A 17,752-nucleotide genomic window follows, 5' to 3' on the forward strand; every position below is an offset into this window, starting at 1 on the left:
CAGAGTGGAAAAATCTGTCCCTGTCAATCTGTTCACTGATTTTCCTCTTTTTGGAAAAAAAAAATGTATTGTTGCTATATCAGCACACATGTTGAAGATGGCAGAACAGAGGATACATACAATGTAGTTGCATGATAACTGAATCACTCTATTTAAGAGTTAAATAGTTTATTTTTGTTGTGATTTTTAGAATATATAAAAAAATCTGAACTGAGGTATTTGCATTATATGTAGTTCCCAAACTAAGGGTAGAGACCTCAGAGCAGTTCTGTTTACGGATTATTTTCTCTGTTAATTGCTTGACAACGGCTTAGTCCAAACAGTGTCAGAAATTGTTTGAAAATGTCTCACTTTCCTGGAGCCCAACATGACCTGTTGGAAATGCTGGCTTTGGTTGACTAACAGGCCAGAACCCAATGATGTCGGTGAGACGAAACAGATACGGCCTCTGAGACCGTGTGAAGGGCAATTTTTAACTATAGAACAGACACTGGAAGCTGTCTTAGAAAATTATTTAGATGTTAAGTTAAAACCAGGCTACTCACTGAAAGTTTCAAGTGTATTTTCTCTCTGACAGCATCCACCATCACTGATATGGTAGGTGTTGTAGGTCGTTGCCAGAGGTTTGCTCTGCACCTTTTACCGGTTGATTTCCTGCCATTCTTTCTCTCCCTCTAGACCACAGTGCCACCTTTTACCCCTTCGCCCACCGAGTGCCAGTCTACCAGCCTGGTCTCCAACTCCCCCGTCCTCTCTGGCAGCTACAGCAGTGGCATCTCCTCCCTCAGCCGCTGCAGTGTTTCGGAAGCTTCGGGCACCGAGCTGCCAGCAGGTGATCACCCGCCCCACCCGCTGCCTCCCCCCACCACCTTGCCAAACTCTGTCTCCAGCAGCTCAGATGAGCCAATCCGCAGGGAGAACAAGACCCCGCCCCCTTACAGCGTATACGAGAGGAATAACCCCCGCAGGCCTGTGCCGCTGCCCCACAGTCTCTCCATCCCCCCACAGACGGACCCTCCGGCCCTCCCACCCAAGCCTCACCAGCTCCGCACGGGCAGCATGAAGCTGGACGGGACCTCTGACCCTCGAGTCCCCAGACCAAGGCCTCTGCCCAGGAAGGTGTCCCAGCTATAGAGGTGCTGGTTCGGGTCCAGGTCTGGAGCTTGAAGAAACACACTGGCGTATTTTGCACTTTTATACTGGGCACTCGCTTGTTTTTCTTTTCCTTTTTTTTTTTGTGATCTTCAGTTTGGCGTTCCTGAACTACACTCCAATGAAAGACACAGGTCTATAGATTAACAGGCAGTCAAAAAAAAAAACAAAAAAAACAAACAAACTGAAAAAACTGTCAGATAATGAAAGTTTCTTTTTGTATTTGCTAGAGGGCATTGCATTGACTTTTACTCGGTCATTCCGCACTTTTAGCTCTAGTACATACAATAGATCACCACGGTCAGTCAGCATATGTTTACCAGAACGTTCTAGAACAACACAGTTTTGATAGATGTAATAATCTGGAATATATGTATATTGGTATATATGAGAATTGTTTTGCCTTAAGTATTGGAAACAGAGTCTTTTATCCGTGAGTCTTGCACGTTTTTTTTTCGTTTTTTTTTAAACAACTCTGTACATTTGTATACTGTACGGCTAAAAAGGTGCTAGAGGCCTCGAGTATGCATTTCACAAGTAGACAAGGTTGTGTTCCCATAGTCATATCCACTCAAGCAATGGCACAAAAAACAAAAATGTTTGACGGTGAATGAAAAAAATGCTGTCATACTTGCATTTTTTGCCAGCTTCGCAAGAGATTTTGTCATTTTTATCTCGTTATAAAACAAGATTGGTAAAAGTAACTTGGGCACAGCAGATCTGAGGCTTATTTTAACTCATCATGATTATACAGTATGTAAATCAGAAATCCAGAGTTTTTTTCAGCGAGGAGTTGCCATTTTAATACACCTTTCTACTGCTCTGTTCTCTCTACAATCTTAAAATCAGCCTCTTATCTTTCACACTTACCAAAAACTGCCCCCATTCACAATGAAATCGTGAGCCTGGACCAAACAATAGTACAACTGCATGCTTAGAAGCTGGACATTTGCCATTGATGTGAATCTTCATGTGAACACACCCTATCTGTCCTGCATGATGTGCCAAAGGAAAATGTACAATGTGCTTGTAAAGAAACTTTTTTTTTCTTTTTTTAAATGGGGCCTGGAATCAAGACTCTTGGAAATACTCAGCCGAGAAGACACTTTTAAGAAAGAATTTTTAGTGATTTTACCCAAACGCTCCTAATTAAACTATAATCTACTGATGAGATGTAACTCAAGACAAGCACAAACAAGACTTTATCGTACGTATTATGACCAGTACTGTTAATATGAACTCTCTATTTGACAAAGCAGCAATTGGAACAAAGTTTCACTGTCGTTAGTCAGCTTAAAACAGATGAGGACTGACTCTATTTTAGAGAAATACTTACAAACCAATCGTCGTCAGATATTTGTATAGTTGAGATTTACTTTGTGATTGATTAAAAAGATGGATGTGAGTAGACTGACCTATAAATAGACGTTCAGTTCAATCACATTGCATTGCTGCAGTGAAGTTAAATGTCCTGTGGCAGGCAGGTTTCTCATTGTTTTGTAAAATAGAAGAAATTTTGGCATAAAATATTCATCAATCTTAAAATACCGTGCAACATTTTTTGGGGTGGGGAAATTAGCTTTAGTATTGTTTGTATGTTTTAATTTTTGTATTGTTAATTTCCTTTTCGATTTGTTGTGAATTTTTGAGATTAAATATTCACATTAATCAGTACTTGAGAACCTGTAAATTATATGATGAGATTAATGTAAGTATGCCAAATATAAAATTTGTGTATTACAATTAATGTAAATACTGTGTTTTTAACAAAATGTAGCTATAACAATTTACAGCTTTGAATGTAATGTTGAAGCAGCAAATTATTATTATAAATGTTCAAACTTTTATGGTTTTGTGAGTGTAGAAAAACTAAGGTCATGCATAATGACACCTAACAACATTTACAAGTTCAATAAACTGCCCTATGTAATACAGTGTATTGATTGACAGATTTCTATGTTGAGCTTGTAGATTTGTGACTAATGACCCAAAGATGTAAGTTGATTGGCCATCAGCACTGCCTTTAACAAAGTTCATTATTGACTGCTTGGTGTTTGATGGGGAGAAGCCAGCTGGGGACCATTTGGCTGTCACCGTGCTGGTGAACTCTAACTCTGAATGGACACAGCTTCTTGTTGGTGTTTGGGATTTGAAGCAGATAATGTAAACATCAGTACATGTAACGCTGCCCAATGGAAAGCACTCATTATATCTTACATAGGATCCTCATCATCTTCCATTTTCCCCAGGCTAACAGGATGTGTCGGCAACAACAGGCAATACGGAGCACCAGGGGAACCAAGAAGAATTAAAATAGAACAAGTTCTGGTTATTCCATTTGAGGAGGCCCACGGTAGTAAATGCATCACTCAGGATTTGCGTGCAGTTCCACAAAAATGTTTTCTTACTGACGTCTTTTCTCTAACCAAGAATCCTAGATGAAAATTGCTACCAAAAAAGGGGAAAAGTTGGCTCCAATTTTATGTAATGCTGAGCAAGTTCAGCGTATTTTCTGTTGACAGGTATTCCATGTCAGTACATCTGAAAGCACAATATATCATATTGGGGATAGAAGTGATAAAGAGGTAAAGAGGTTTGGTTCATTTTATTTTCAAAATCTCTGTCAAGCATAACATATGGGGGATATGTTATGCTTGACAGAGATCGCTAAAAAAATAAATGAAAAGGGGGAAAACAATTTTATATTTTTTAAAATGTATTGGTAAGTATGAATTAATCTTTGACTGAGGAGAGAATGTCAGCCTTATTCCTCACAGTTTAATGAGCTACAAACATTGAGTGCTCCTACTTCCTACTCTGGAAGGAAGCAGGAAATGATTTAGAGAAGGACCAGGAGCCATGTGTTATGTAAATCTGTCAACACTTGAAAGCACAATTAGTTAGTGGGGGAAAAAAATTATCTTTGAAATATGAAGATTTATTACGCTATTCAAAATTGCTGTGGTTTATTGTTTAGCTGCTCCATTTGGATGAATTGACATATTTCTTTGGATTTCCCAGAAACAAACTAAAAGCAGGGTTGCAGCTCTCTGGCATGTGACACACGCTGTCAGCTAATTCACTGGGACAAGAGCGGATAAACAGGCTAATGTATTATGGTTAAAGACATAACAAAGATAGTGTTGGTTACGCACATAAACCCAGATTCTATGAGTGTAGGCTCGGATTGGTGAGCGAACGTTAAAAGAAATGCTGTAAGTGCGAGTGTTGCGCGACGGCCGAGCGAGTTCGGCCTACTATCTGTGTTGGCTGAAATTGGGAAAAATACACGGCTCCATGAAGGCAACAGCAGAGGAAGAACCTCGAAAGTGGCTTAAGGTGTTTTTCTCAAAAACTCCTCAATCCAAACTACTCTACTGAAAACGTTAACGAAGAGGACGCAGACGCAATTGTGGTCAATGACATAAATGAAGACACACACGTGTTGGATTGGACATTTCATTTAGTTTTCAGTATATTTTATTTCTTTTTTCTTTTTTTGCTTCATTGGATTTAAAACTGACTGCTTCTTAAAGGAAAAACAACTGGTAAGTTCTGTCATATTTATTATGTTGGGGGTTAATTATTGTGTATTGCGTGGTTGTTTTTGCATTCAACGTCACCGAGGTACTTTAGACTGTTTATTTATTTATTTTTATCCTTAGTCAGGTTTGAGTAAACAATTACTAAATCCACCGTGCTGATCATGGTTCTGAAATAGCAGCAGCACTCACAATTGTGCGATTAAAATGCATTTAACCCGGGTTGGGTTTTTAGTACTTGATTAAAGCATATCTTTGATTATTTCTCTGGGGTTAAGTCATTGGGTAATGACGTCAGGCTACATCCTTAAACGTTAAACATAAACCCTCACTTCACCATGTATGAAAGGTAGATACATTCTAAAACCCTAATGGTAAATTTAGTCCAAACGTGCACGTGAATAGGTGTGCATGCACATAATTAGACCAATTTATTTAACTTCAGCCAAGGTCCCAAAATGGCAACCGTGCTGAAGATACGACTGACCAGGAAACATCCAGGAAAAGTTTGTCTTTAGGACTTTAATACAACGTTGATGTTTTTGAGGAGCCAGCTCAATGGTCAGTTTACGCTTTACTTAATTAACTGCATGAAATTTCCATGTTGTATCACAAGCAAACTGTATTTCACTCACCACTGCATACTGTTTTTAAGTGATTTATTTATTTATTTTGTTTAGAATGGAAAGTGTCATTGGCTCAATAAACTGCTAATCTGCTGCTCTTCATAAATCTCACTTGTTCTGGCATCCTTGGCTCTGCACAGGCTGTGGAAATCTCCCTCTGGCCCGTGTGACTCAGAGGCTGTAGATGAGTTACTGGTGTGTGATAACAGAAGACACATGCACACGAGGGAGAAAGTTCCCTGTTCATCACAAAGCGTCTAACAATTAACACCCCCCCCACAGACACACACACAAAAACCATGGTGTGCTGCTTGACTGAGGGACCTTGAACAATTGCAAATTGCATTGGTGCATATAAATTGCGCGCATTCCCTCACTCTCTTGCCCATAAACATAGTGCATGTGTGGTGACTGGGAGACGAACACGCTCCACCTGTCAGCACTCATCATAATTGTTGGTGGTTGGCTGTAATTTGACAGCAATTATCATGTCAGGAATGAATTCGTGGCTAATCGCACAGTCTCCTTTGCAACAGGAGGACACGTGCAGAGAGACGTGCGCCATTCAGGGAGGGAGAATTGTTGTCAGTTGCAAACCTCCTCAGGCTTGTTGGTCTGCCCACTATTGAGAGAAAAGCTGCTTTCTGCCTTTAGTAGAAGGAAACACAACCCATCCTGGTTAAAGGACTGGATAGAGTCAAGCAGCCAACAAATTTCTGCTGATCCCAGGCATTGACATCGTGCATTCGCGGGCTCAGATAGCAACCTTACAACAAAAGGAACCTTAGCTGGAAGGGACTGAGCTGTAATAACATGTAAATATTATGAACCTGCACAGCTCCCCCCTGTAATTGTAGACACGTTCAGCACATTTCTGAAAGATGCAGCATTCATTATATCCAGCGCAGGGGTTTTTGCATAACAGTTTAGCCCTATTATAAAAGCCTCCTTCGTTTATAGCATTCATGGGTGATGATACATAATTATCAGGGGAAAGGCAGTGCTAGGTATTAATTTAAAGTTGCCTGGGGCGAATTTTGGAGAACACACAGCCGCAGAGAAACCCAAGGTGTTTGTCTCGCTCTGCAAATCTCTCCAGGGAGAGGAGAAGCTGGAGCAGCTCTGCAGGGAGCAAAGAACCTCCATCTCAGAGACACACCGAAGAGAACTTTCAAAGAGGAGCTTGCACAGAATAGATGGCGTGTTTTATCTTTCTGCTCCACTCCTATATCTGCTCTGTTGTGTTCAGCAGCTTATGGGGGATTTTTACCTGACAGCTTCAAATACTCCAGGTTGTTTTTAATGGCACGATGAGTGAAGTCTAATTTTTTGACTTGCGCTGTCCTCAGAGGAGGCCTCAGCTGAACGGGTAGTTGACTGCTAGTTTTTCAAGTGCTTTGTATGCTGAAGAGCAATTCAAGGCAAAAAGAGATGAGGGAAATGATGATGATGTGTGTGTGTGAGAGAATGTGTGCACTTGGAAGACACACACTGTATATATTGCTGCAGATTTGTGCAGTGTTTTGTTTTTTTTTTCTGAAAACACTGCGTTAACATGCAGTGCAAGGTTCAAACTGAGTGCTAATAATACAAATTACCTCATTGTTTAAAGCATTCATCTGTTGTCGCACTTTCTGGTGAATTTAGTTTGACTGCAAAGTAAATGGTTTGAAATAAAAGCACTTCACAGTGGTAAAGGAATAATTCAATTTGATTAGAGTTGCCACCTTTATAAATCCACAGAGAGCGAACTAGTTTAGCTGTGCAGCAACAAATAAGAAACCAAAAATCCAATAAGTTGAGGCACCAATAAAGCAGACAACACATATGAAAAGAAAAGTTTAAAATAACCAAAACAGTTGTAACAACAATACATACAGAGCAAGAGAGCACATAACTTTGCCAAGCCAGGTGGCCCACTCTGCGATATGCAAATCTGTGAACATAGCCACTATATTTCCAAAACTATCAGAATTATGTCAGAATATGCCTGGGTATAGCTGAAGTTCTTATTTTAACCTTCATGTCAAGATGACCAACCAGATATTTCTGAGAGGAAACACTGATACATCAAAGCTGTAGTTAATAGTGCATATAGTGGAGTTGCTTTCCAATGAAGCCACGGACAACAACTGTTTCAATGCGGTGTGGTACACATTGAAACCAGAGTATTCAGTATTCTTAAAACAAAGTCCAGACCCTGAAAAATTTGAGCTCAAGTCTTTCCAAGCGTCAGGGTTAGCAGTTACCTGAAAACTGGGATTTCTAAAGGCTTGTACTGTATCCTGTGAATGCCTTTGTCCATTATAATGTAGAAGTTGTGCCATCATTTTAAATCTGGGGTTAGGGTTAGGACACCGGATGGCAGCATGTACTTCGGTTCTACTCAGATTCCTATTAGACCTTATACAGCTTGGATATATTGGTGGAACAAGCTGATAATGATACTGCCAGACACCGTGGAAAAAAATATGACCTTAAACCTACTTAGACTGGAAAGAAAATTATGGAGACTGGACATGTGTGAGCTATGCCCCTGCCTTGTACCTCTTGAGACACATTTATCCAGCACTTTAACCACACTACTGCAGTCCTCTCATTATCATATGCCTCTTATCCTTTCCAGTGAGTCATCCTCCAGAGGTCAGCGGAGGGAGACCCTGTTTACTGAGCTTTTGTGGCCACCGAGGCTTCCCGATCACGGGTTCCACTCCCGTCCGTGTAGTTCAGTAGTCTGCACCGTACGACCAGAGGGCAGCTGCATCAAGACTTGCATCAGGCCAGCCATGCTAAAAGGTACTCTTTTGCCCTCATCTAACCTCTCGCTGTCACCCTAACCCAGTCTCCGCGGGGTGTATATTAAATTAAATTTTAGACTCCCTCCATCTCTGCTCTCTTGGGCGATCGCCTTAGTTCTGCCTGGCTGATTCAGCTGTGAAGAGGCATTTCTTGTTTCTCCTACACACATGAATAAACATAAGGTCAGGTGAGATTTTGAAGCATTGTTGCAACAAGGCTTTGCTGTTGAGATAAAAACTGACTTAGTGCAGGAAGGATGGCACAATGAGAGTAGTGGGGAAGTAAACCTCTGTCAGTATAAAGTTGCTACTTAGGGCTGGAGTTAGGGTATGTTTTAATAGGTTTAATGGGGAATTGGCCTGACTTGAGAGAGACATAACTGGCGACAATACTGGTCTGCATTTGCTATTGAAGAACAAAGTCTAAAGGATGGGGTTTCTTGCATATGTGGCTGTTTACAATTGTACTGCAGAGTTGAATGAGGTGACATGAGACATTTCTTACATTAGAGGAATTTACTGCAAAATAAATATGTATTTGTTTCAAAGAAGGGTTGCAATATATACCTGAAGTGGTTGTGTACCCATGAACATAAAAACAAGCGATCTGATTATCATTGTTTTTGAACCGTGACCCATGAAATAAAAATTACTCGGATGGCACAGCTTGCCTCAATTTAGGAGCACAATGAGCATGGGAACGGAGTAAATTGACCAGCATTCTGTGTGTTGAAACCGGTGGCTCTTGCAAATGCCATAACCATCTTCTCCTTTACTTGTGTTGTTGATGTACCTCTTCAATGTCATTCTGTTTATCGCGTGGTGGTGGTGAGTGACAGCTAAGCTAATGAGCTAGAGAGTTTGCTAACTGACTAATAGTGAGCTTGTTTGCTCGGAGAACATGATTTCCCTTTTTTTAGTAACTTCTTATCGAATGAAATGGTGTGCGATGAAGAACAAAATGACAGTTGAGAAAGAATGGATTTACATTCTGAGAAAGAAATACAGAAAAGGGTGCATTTGTTTCTGAAATAAAACATAAGGATTTAAAAAAAAAATACCCAGCTGAACAGCTGATTAAACAATCAAACCTTAAAATTCTGAAAACTAAACTAAACTGGCTAGTTCATATTTGGAAAGTCAACAGGACATTTTCCGTTTTAGAGAGAAACCATTGGCAAGAAACCCTTCTGAGAATAACTATAGGCTGAATGGTGAAATTCGTCCATTTTTGAGCCAGAGAGCAGTGAAGAAGAGCTGTGGGAGAATGAAACCCAAAAACTGAGATGAGCAGCTTTCAGTGAGACAAAATAAAGTACCAGCACCACAAGGGAATACAAAATAATTTTAGAAGTTGCATATAAAAAGGTGCAGAAAAAAATGGGCAGAGTGGTATCACAGTGTGAAGGGGTTATGTTTCAGAGCACAAACTTTGCAGTGCACATTTTGCAGGAGCTGTTGGAACCATCACTAGAAGGAAATAAAATCCATCTTCTTCTCTGCCAACAGTCAGATATGTTGCTTCGGTAAATTCAAGAAACATTCAAGCTTTGCATACGCCATCATCCAAGAATAGTGTTCGTAGCATACAGACCAGAGCTAAGAGCAGACTCCGATCTAGCAGCAGAGTTTACAAAGTGTTTATGAGTTGAACAAAAACAGCTAACTGGCTGCCAGAAGAACAACAGAAATGTTTTTGTTTCCATGTCTTTCTACAGACTCTACTTTTCACTGCTTGTTATGCCCCTCTGTCCCCCAATTGTAAATGGTGTTTCAAACGAAAACACAGTCAGAATTTGGTGCCCGGGCATATGATGAAGGGGGGGGTTGGTGGCAATGGGGGTTGAAGCCATGGGAAGGATAATGCACTGCCTGAGCACGCATGGTTTGATTCCTGCTGGAGAATGACTTTACTGGGCTATTACCGCTTCAGCTCGAAAGCACTGAATTGTTCTTTTGTTCTGGCAGTGAAGCTCTGAGGGGGTTTCTTACAATGAATTCCTATTGATTTTTCTGGTCATGTCATCAAATTGTATGCGGCTTGAATCGTGACTACTGTTTTCTCATCTGCTCCCCGAGGTTCCTCTCCTATATTAACTTTTTATCCTATTTGGATGGGGCAACACTAAACAAATGACAGGAAGGATGAAAGCTGGGATGGAACTGGAAAATGGAAGCAAACACAACTAGCAGACCTGCCTTGTAAGTCACTTGTTCAATAAAGTGTCAGGACATTTGATGAATGTTAATCCACAGCCACTTTTGTTCTCCTTGTAAACATTAGACTTCAAACCTCTGCCGTATGTAAAAGAGGCGAGTAGTTCCTCACAGGATGTCAAAGCAGACCGTTTAACTTTGGGAAGAAAAACAACATGAACATGAAAAAATTCAAAAGCGATAAGACAAAAGTTGCCTAGTTCTGTGTAACAATGTCTTACTTGCTGTGGTTTGACCTGAAGCTTCTGTTTGCTAATGTGAGCTAATACAGCAAACTGCAAATGCAGTATCAGGAAACTGTAAACAAACATTATGTAATTGACATTAATGTCAATTTCCTGATGTTATGGCTTTTCTCTACAATGTGTATTCTATGAGACGCAGGAACACAGTGCAAGAACCCGAGAACTGGAGCCATGTGCTCTACTTACTGGGTCTTACTGAAGATTAGATGTGTTTTGAATGAAACTGCTGCTGTATGATGAGCTTTTTAAAGAGTCATGTATTGACATGTGACAGTAGGGCCTAGACTTAAGACCAGTAATTGTTTGTATTTAGAATATGATATTACCCTAGTCTGGTTTTGTAATTACCAGACTATGAACACATGGTTCCACACCAGGAGAAATGTTTGTTACTATGTTAGTTGTTCAAGCAAACGATTCAGTAGAATTCAGGGAAATTAAGGAAACTTCAACAGATCATTAAATGGCAGCAAAAGCAACTGCATGAAAAGAAAAACAGCAGTATTTAGTACTGCACAACAGATTTCTTATGCATCTTACTTCACAGAGGAGCACATGCTGACTTTAAACATCTTCTAAAATCTATCCATAAAAAGTTCTACTCGTCACTGTGCCCATGCATTGTGCCATTCAACTTTGACTAGCAACTCCAAGTATTCTACATTTTGTTAAGACTGTCCGGTATGCAGAGACTTCTCTCTTCGCTCTCGGTGTGATGCTGCAGCCATCTGTTAATGTGCTGCAGTCTTAATTATGTTCTCATCACACTAAGTCAATCAGAGCCAACTGTAACACACCTAGCAGGGGCTTTACAGATCAATAAACTCCTCCCAGGGCTACTGTAGCTCGCACCAGCTCTGGCTCTTTTAGTCACTTAGCCTCAGCACAGATTGTGCCTTGTTATGGTAAGGTGTTTGTATGTGGATGCTACATGTCTGTGTTTCTTAAATTTAATGCCTTTAATGCCACATTTCCCTGCATTTTATCTCCATATATCATCTCATGGTAAACTGGTTTGATGGTCACACTGGCATGTTTTCCTCAATGCATATGGGGCTATGGGTGTATATTAGTTGTGAAAAGGGTTTTTTTTGTTGTTGTTGTTGCTGGAGAGCTTGGTAAATGTGATGGATTATATCAGCTGGCTTTCTTTTGTGATTTTGCACAGCTGTGTGTGACATTTTCATGGCTTTTAAATTGAAGACCTTAGCATTAAACATTATCTGTAGGAAGCGCAAAGTGTTGCTGGAGAGGAGCAGTGGGTGCAGGGAAGCCAGCACTAACCAACAAAAAAAAGTGTATTTAAAAATAATGAGCTGCGTGGGCTGAGTTCCAGCAAAATAAGCTACTTATGTCTATCATGAACCTCAACAGAGATTAACATAAGGTTAGCTCAGAAAGGTGATATTTTAGTTCAGCATGAAGATTTGTCAGCTTACAGACAAAACAAATTGCATTTCCTTGACCATGCAGCTCCCCAACAGTGAGCAAATTGTTTCCATTGGTGCCTTACAAAAACAGAATAGAAACCGTGCCAACACTTTTCAGCTGGCTCATGTCCAAGTATCTTATTTAATTATTTCTGTTCTCTTCTGCAAAAGTTCTGTTGGTTTGTTTGATTATGACCTTTCTGTGTTGAGCAGCATAGCAGCAGGACTGCATGAGAAATTTAATGTCTTGTAGCCTTTCTAACCAACCCTCCGTTGTTTCCATGAAGAGGTTTTTAGAGAAAGACAAGCACAGCTATGTGGCACCGTGCTACCCAGAGGTTCTGTTACCACCTCAGTGTAACATGCAAGGGTGTTAATGGCCAATCTCATTAATTTACTGGAGGCTGTGAAGTGGTCTTGAGATTGACCTTGTCATTTCCCTGACAGTTGTTCTTGACCTAAAATGAGTTAAATATATGGAGATGCTGTTCATTTACCTGCTGGTAACTTTCATGATCTCTCTTAAAATTTGTAGTGTACCCCCACCACTGACATTCAGCCAACCTCATTCGATATTATCTCTTGGTTCAAAAGTTCATGAGATGAGGCGCCTGTGTACCGAGCATTAGCCCGGTCTGCTCTCTCTCCCTCAGTGCACTATCAGCGCTCCATTGGAGGCTTGGCTCTAATCTGCAGGCTCGGGGGTGTGTTTCCTGCGTCGGGGCAGTGGCCCAATCCATCTGTCTTCATCAGCGAGCCGGGGTGGCAGTGGGCTTGGGCCAGCAGGACCCCGCTAAGCACCAGCTGCTAGCTGCCTTTTACACTGATTCCCACCAAGTGGGACATATTTACAGTACAGCAAGCAACTCGGTAAGATTGGAAGACCTTTGAGCTCTTAGTGCCTGGATTTTTCTTTTCTCTCTTGTGGTTTTATTCTGTCTGTTAGTAACACCCTCCACACTTTGTGCTTTATGTGCCTATTTATCAATCTCTCAGTCATTATGTGTGTCTTTGTTGCTTAACAACTCTCATATTTCAGGGTATAGAGGTTAACATGAGTGCACGAAGGGTGTGCATGTCACTTTGTTGTTTGATTCTAGCGAAGGCTTTTGACAGTTTACGATGGATGAAACATATAGTTGTGGGTTTAATGACACTGCCTTTTTTACTACTACTTTTACTACTGCTAAAGATTTCTCTCAGTTTTGCTTGTCTTCACTCAGATTCAGAACAATCCATAGATATAAAATAATTATATTTTCAGTTGTCATCGCAACCATTTTTGCTATTGCCAAGGCTTCAGTGTATGATGAAGAGGCTCATACCCTTCTTTTTTTCCCCATCCTCTATCTGCCTGTGGTGTTCTTAGCTTATTGTCCATCCACTCATCCATCTATCTGTTCATGTTCTGTCATGCTTTCACTATAATCATGTAAACTCACCACTTGAGTCAACAGCTTCTGTGTATTCTTGTCTGACATAAAAGAAAGGCTTGGTTGAATGAAAAACAATGCACTTCACTATAAACTCACCACTTCAAGAAACGTACTGCTGGAGTGCATCTGTTTGCTTATAGAAATGACGCAAATGACGAAATGACGAAAACTACAAACTGGCTTGACTTCCTCTGCTCAGTCAGTAATGGAGGCAGGTGACCCTGTAGAGTGGGTCACAGTGACTGGATTGATTTTGGAAAGGATGCTACTTAGCATGGCGAGACACTAAGCTAATTATCTGCCTTATAAACACCAGCCTGGCCTTTAGCTCCTATTGAATAAGGCCATGGGCTCTGAACGATGTGCCTGGGCTGAGGAGGCCCTGATGCCGGGGGTCCTTCCTATGGAAATCAATTTTGGTCTAAATGGCAATGAGGTTAGCACAGAGCTGATCTAATACCTTGATTTTCTTCTCCTCCTTCCCACGTGCTCTCTTTTCTTTTTCAGCTCCCCTGGAGTATTTTCATGTAAGCGAATGCAGATTAAGTAGTGTCTTCATCAGGCAGATGGAGTAGGGAAAATGTCACCTGGGTCACCAGGGTGCAGTAAATTTTTTTTTTTTTTGAGCACTGCTACTGGCATGGCTCTTTCAGGTCAGACTGGAATGTGTAATATCTTAAAAGCCGTCAGTTGGGTTGCAATGACATTTGGCATGGTCATTAATGTTTCCTTCTGGATAAACTGTAATAATAATAACTATGGTAATCCCCCTGATGGTGGTGTAAGATGAATTCTAATTTCCTTCTTATCAGTCTCAGTTTATTTAGTGCTAGTTAACAAATATTAGCATGTTAACGTGCTACAGTAGAAATTAAAATAGTAATATCTCCATGTTAACATACAGTTTGAGAGAACCGCCACCATGGCAACATTTATTATTTGTTTTACAAGAGGCCTTGCTTAGTTGGCATAAACCAGTTAATGCCAACGCCATGTAGCGTGATAAAACAGGTGAAGAACATAACAAAGAATATCACGGAGCAGTTTTTGTTGTTTTTTTTTTACAGTGACAATGTATTAAAATGGCATTTGTGCCTTATCTCACCTGCCAAAATTTAAGTTTGCAAATGTTGGTTTGAGGGTTGTTTCATAGATGTTGTAGCTGTCTGGGTGATGTCAAACAGAAAGGTATCGATCCATGCATAGCAATAATTCATAATAAAGCCTGAGGGTCAAGCAAATTACTTTCCAGAGAGGGTGCTGATATATGGCTTTTAAATCAGGAGAAACCTGATATTTAGAGGACAAGACTGTAGGATAATGTAGCACCTAAATCCAATCCATACATACATGAGCATGACAGCAACAATATTCACCTTGTAGCTACAGTAAAATAACATAACATACTGTGCTGCATCTAAGTAAAGATTATCACACATGGGATACTTAATATGTGCTTATCTGAAAAAGATGGAGATTGTGTTTCCGTTGTGTCTGCAGCAAAAGAGCAATGTGATTGAGGCTACAAGGAACAATGAAATATACCTGCTGATGTCCTTTCATGTGCTGGTCGGGTCTTGATGTTTTCAACAGCGAGGGTTAAGGGTAACGCACTCTAGCGGAGGCAGTCACGCTACAGCAAACCATGATGTGCAGCAGCAGAGGTCCAGTTGATACTGATAGCACAATGACGTTTCTTGGCAGGCCAATAAAGAAAGTGTCCCGGCTACCATCTCGAGTGCTCCTCGTTCTGTAGTGTCGCAGCATGATCCCATGAACTGGGTTGACTGAGCCCGGGCACGTGCATGTGGTACAGTGTGATTTGATTGCAGAACATTTCCATAACTCTGTGTCTGTGTGTGTGAGTGTGTGTGTGTATGTGAACTACCTCCCAGCATTGCCAGCCATATAGTGTGGAGGTGCCACTTTACGGTGCCCATGAGGCACTTGTGGTGTTTTGTAGCTAACTCACTATTTATGTTTCATGCACATCAACCAAACTCTGCTGCAACTATATGCATGACTTAATGAAGTGCCTACTTAACTATGATTTATTCTGACTGCTTTGGACATGTTTAATAATTTTCTTTATGTTTTGTGTGTGTGTGTGCGCGTGTGCATGCATGTGTTGATACAGACTTGGATGTGAATCAAAGAGAAATTGCAGAGGGAAGTGAGGTCTCTGCAACCATCTGAACAGCTTCTGCAATATGTACAGCGAGGTAGAGGTGGCGTCAAGTGGGAATAGTCGGCTCTCTGCCTAGAAAAGAACAAAAGGCAGGTGCTACCTCAGGTGTCATTTTTGCACATGAGGTATGAGATGGCACATCAGCTTGTCTTCTGCCCATCCCTGTTTTTCTGGGGTTATGATGCTATGACAGTGAGCAGCAGAAGCTAATTGTGTTTTATCTAGACTGAAAAAGAATTTGCTTGCTCGTCCAATTGTCTGGCAAAGTTGTCTTTTTTTTTGTTGTTGTTGTTGTTGTTCGAGGGTGATGGTGGGTGGGTGATGGACTCATTCTAGTGATCGCTTGATTGAAGCCTGCTTTTTTTGCTCCTTACCTATGTTGAAACACAGCCGAAACACTGCTTTCCTGCAGCATGTTACTCAGTTTTTCATCATTTTCTCATAATCTTACTCTTTTTTTTTTCTTTTACTCACTCTGTCAGGGATTATCCCTGAACCTTAAGCGTGTGTTCCATCCTAACTGCGTCAAACTCTTAAGATATGCAGTAAACAATGCTGGCATCGCAAAAAGCAGGGTCGAATAGAGACTGTGCCATATGTGCTGTGCTAGGGACAACATGCATGTTTCTCCATGGAGATTCTAACCTTTAAAATGTTAATTGATGGGCATCCTAAATATATAGTGCTTTGTGTCCATGCTCACTCAAAGGCTGATTTATATTGCATAGGGATGATGATAAAGACTGGTCCCCACTAGATTCTTTTCACAATTTCAAGGCAATGTTGAGCTAAACGATGTCTGGGAAGTGCGGATAGTATGAGAAAGCAAATCTGGAGAAAGTCGAACAAAATCTAAAGCCAAACATAAAAGCGTTTTGTCCTTTTGTCGCGTTCTTTTTGTATTTCTACACTTCCACCTCTGAGTTCCACTTCCATCTTTCTCAAAAATCTTACACGCCCCCTCCAACCCTTTCTCTCCCCATCTCTCTCTTCCAGCAGCTGATTTATTATGCCTGTTATTCAGCGAAAGCATCATTGTGCCGCTGAAAGAGGCATGCTGTTTGCAGGGCACCAGCGGCGCCTTTCTCTGCAAGGCACACTGCTACCGGCAGGCCTTTGGATGCTTGTTGTCATTTCCACTCTCAAATTTGATTGCTGCAGAGAAATGAAAACCATATCATACCACACCCCACGTGGGGTGCAGAAACGAATGTTTCCCTTCTTTTATTCACAGCCAGGCTCATCTATCTCTTTAAAGACAAGTGAACTCCGATCTGGAGGTAATATCAGATGGAATTTGTCTTTGTGTGGTCATGCTGCGAGTGGTTATCGCCAATGATGCTGATTTCACAGTATGTCAGATTTCACTAGGCTCTGAATAATTTCTCAAAGATGTTCAGTTACCGGTGTGCACCACTTAAACAACACTGATTTGTGATAAACAGTGATGCTTTGAGTTTTATGTTTTATTTGACAAAGAAATTGAAAATAAATTACTGTGCTGGTTTTGCAGTTCTTGACGTTAAGGTGGATTTCGCAGGGTGTTGCACTGGCCTCGTTATCTGGGTAGAAGAGCAGAAACCTTTCAAGAAGAAACTTTATCTTTTTTGTGGTGTCTGCATCAAAAGGGCCTGATTGCTTTGAATGTAACGTCCTGTCGTGATGATTCCATTCATAAGCCTCTCTTTGTTGGCTAAGGGACAGATAAACATTATTGTTCACAGAAAAACCCAAATCACTCTATTCTGTTCTATTCATTCACCAAAATCACAGTCTTATCAACTGAGTTTTGTCTATAATTGAGTTCTAAATGCCTTACTAAACATCTAGTGAAGTAACCTTTTAACCTTTTTCATACAGATGAAGATTTGTTTTAAGAGATGAGTGTATGCATCTTGAAACAAGAATGAGGCAGGATGTTCCTGGAGAATAAGGACATCTGTTATTGCCAGACTGAACGTTTATATTTGATTACTATGCAAACCACGTATTCTAATGCCAACACTTTGAAAATTAATATTTTAGGTTTGCACTTGACACTTATGGGTTGGTTGAGATTATGAAAAAATCGTTGTTATGGCAAATGAACTATGAGTTGTGTTTTGTGTTGGTCTGTAA

The 17,752-nt window shown here is 40.7% G+C and overlaps 1 protein-coding gene and 1 long non-coding RNA gene across 4 annotated transcripts in view; both read left to right on the forward strand.

Annotated features, from left to right (window-relative positions):
• The window catches only part of dock4b (dedicator of cytokinesis 4b), a 107,757-nt gene extending 104,167 nt beyond the window's left edge, over nt 1-3,590 (forward strand). For 2 of the 3 annotated variants that reach the window (XM_046378460.1, XM_046378462.1), the window contains one exon: nt 679-3,590. In XM_046378460.1, coding sequence (XP_046234416.1) covers nt 679-1,134 — 456 coding nt within the window. In that variant the 3' untranslated portion in view covers nt 1,135-3,590. The remainder of the gene's footprint in view (nt 1-678) is intronic. The other variant, XM_046378461.1, reaches the window with a different exon arrangement.
• A 1,049-nt stretch (nt 3,591-4,639) lies between these two features.
• LOC124053971 overlaps nt 4,640-17,752 on the forward strand; it is a 64,459-nt gene continuing 51,346 nt past the window's right edge. Inside the window, exons 1-2 of the long non-coding RNA XR_006842288.1 lie at nt 4,640-4,700; nt 7,947-8,116. This is a non-coding gene — a long non-coding RNA (uncharacterized LOC124053971). The remainder of the gene's footprint in view (nt 4,701-7,946; nt 8,117-17,752) is intronic.

This window comes from Scatophagus argus, chromosome 22, assembly GCF_020382885.2.
Source record: "Scatophagus argus isolate fScaArg1 chromosome 22, fScaArg1.pri, whole genome shotgun sequence".
In the NCBI taxonomy this organism is placed as follows: domain Eukaryota; kingdom Metazoa; phylum Chordata; class Actinopteri; family Scatophagidae; genus Scatophagus; species Scatophagus argus.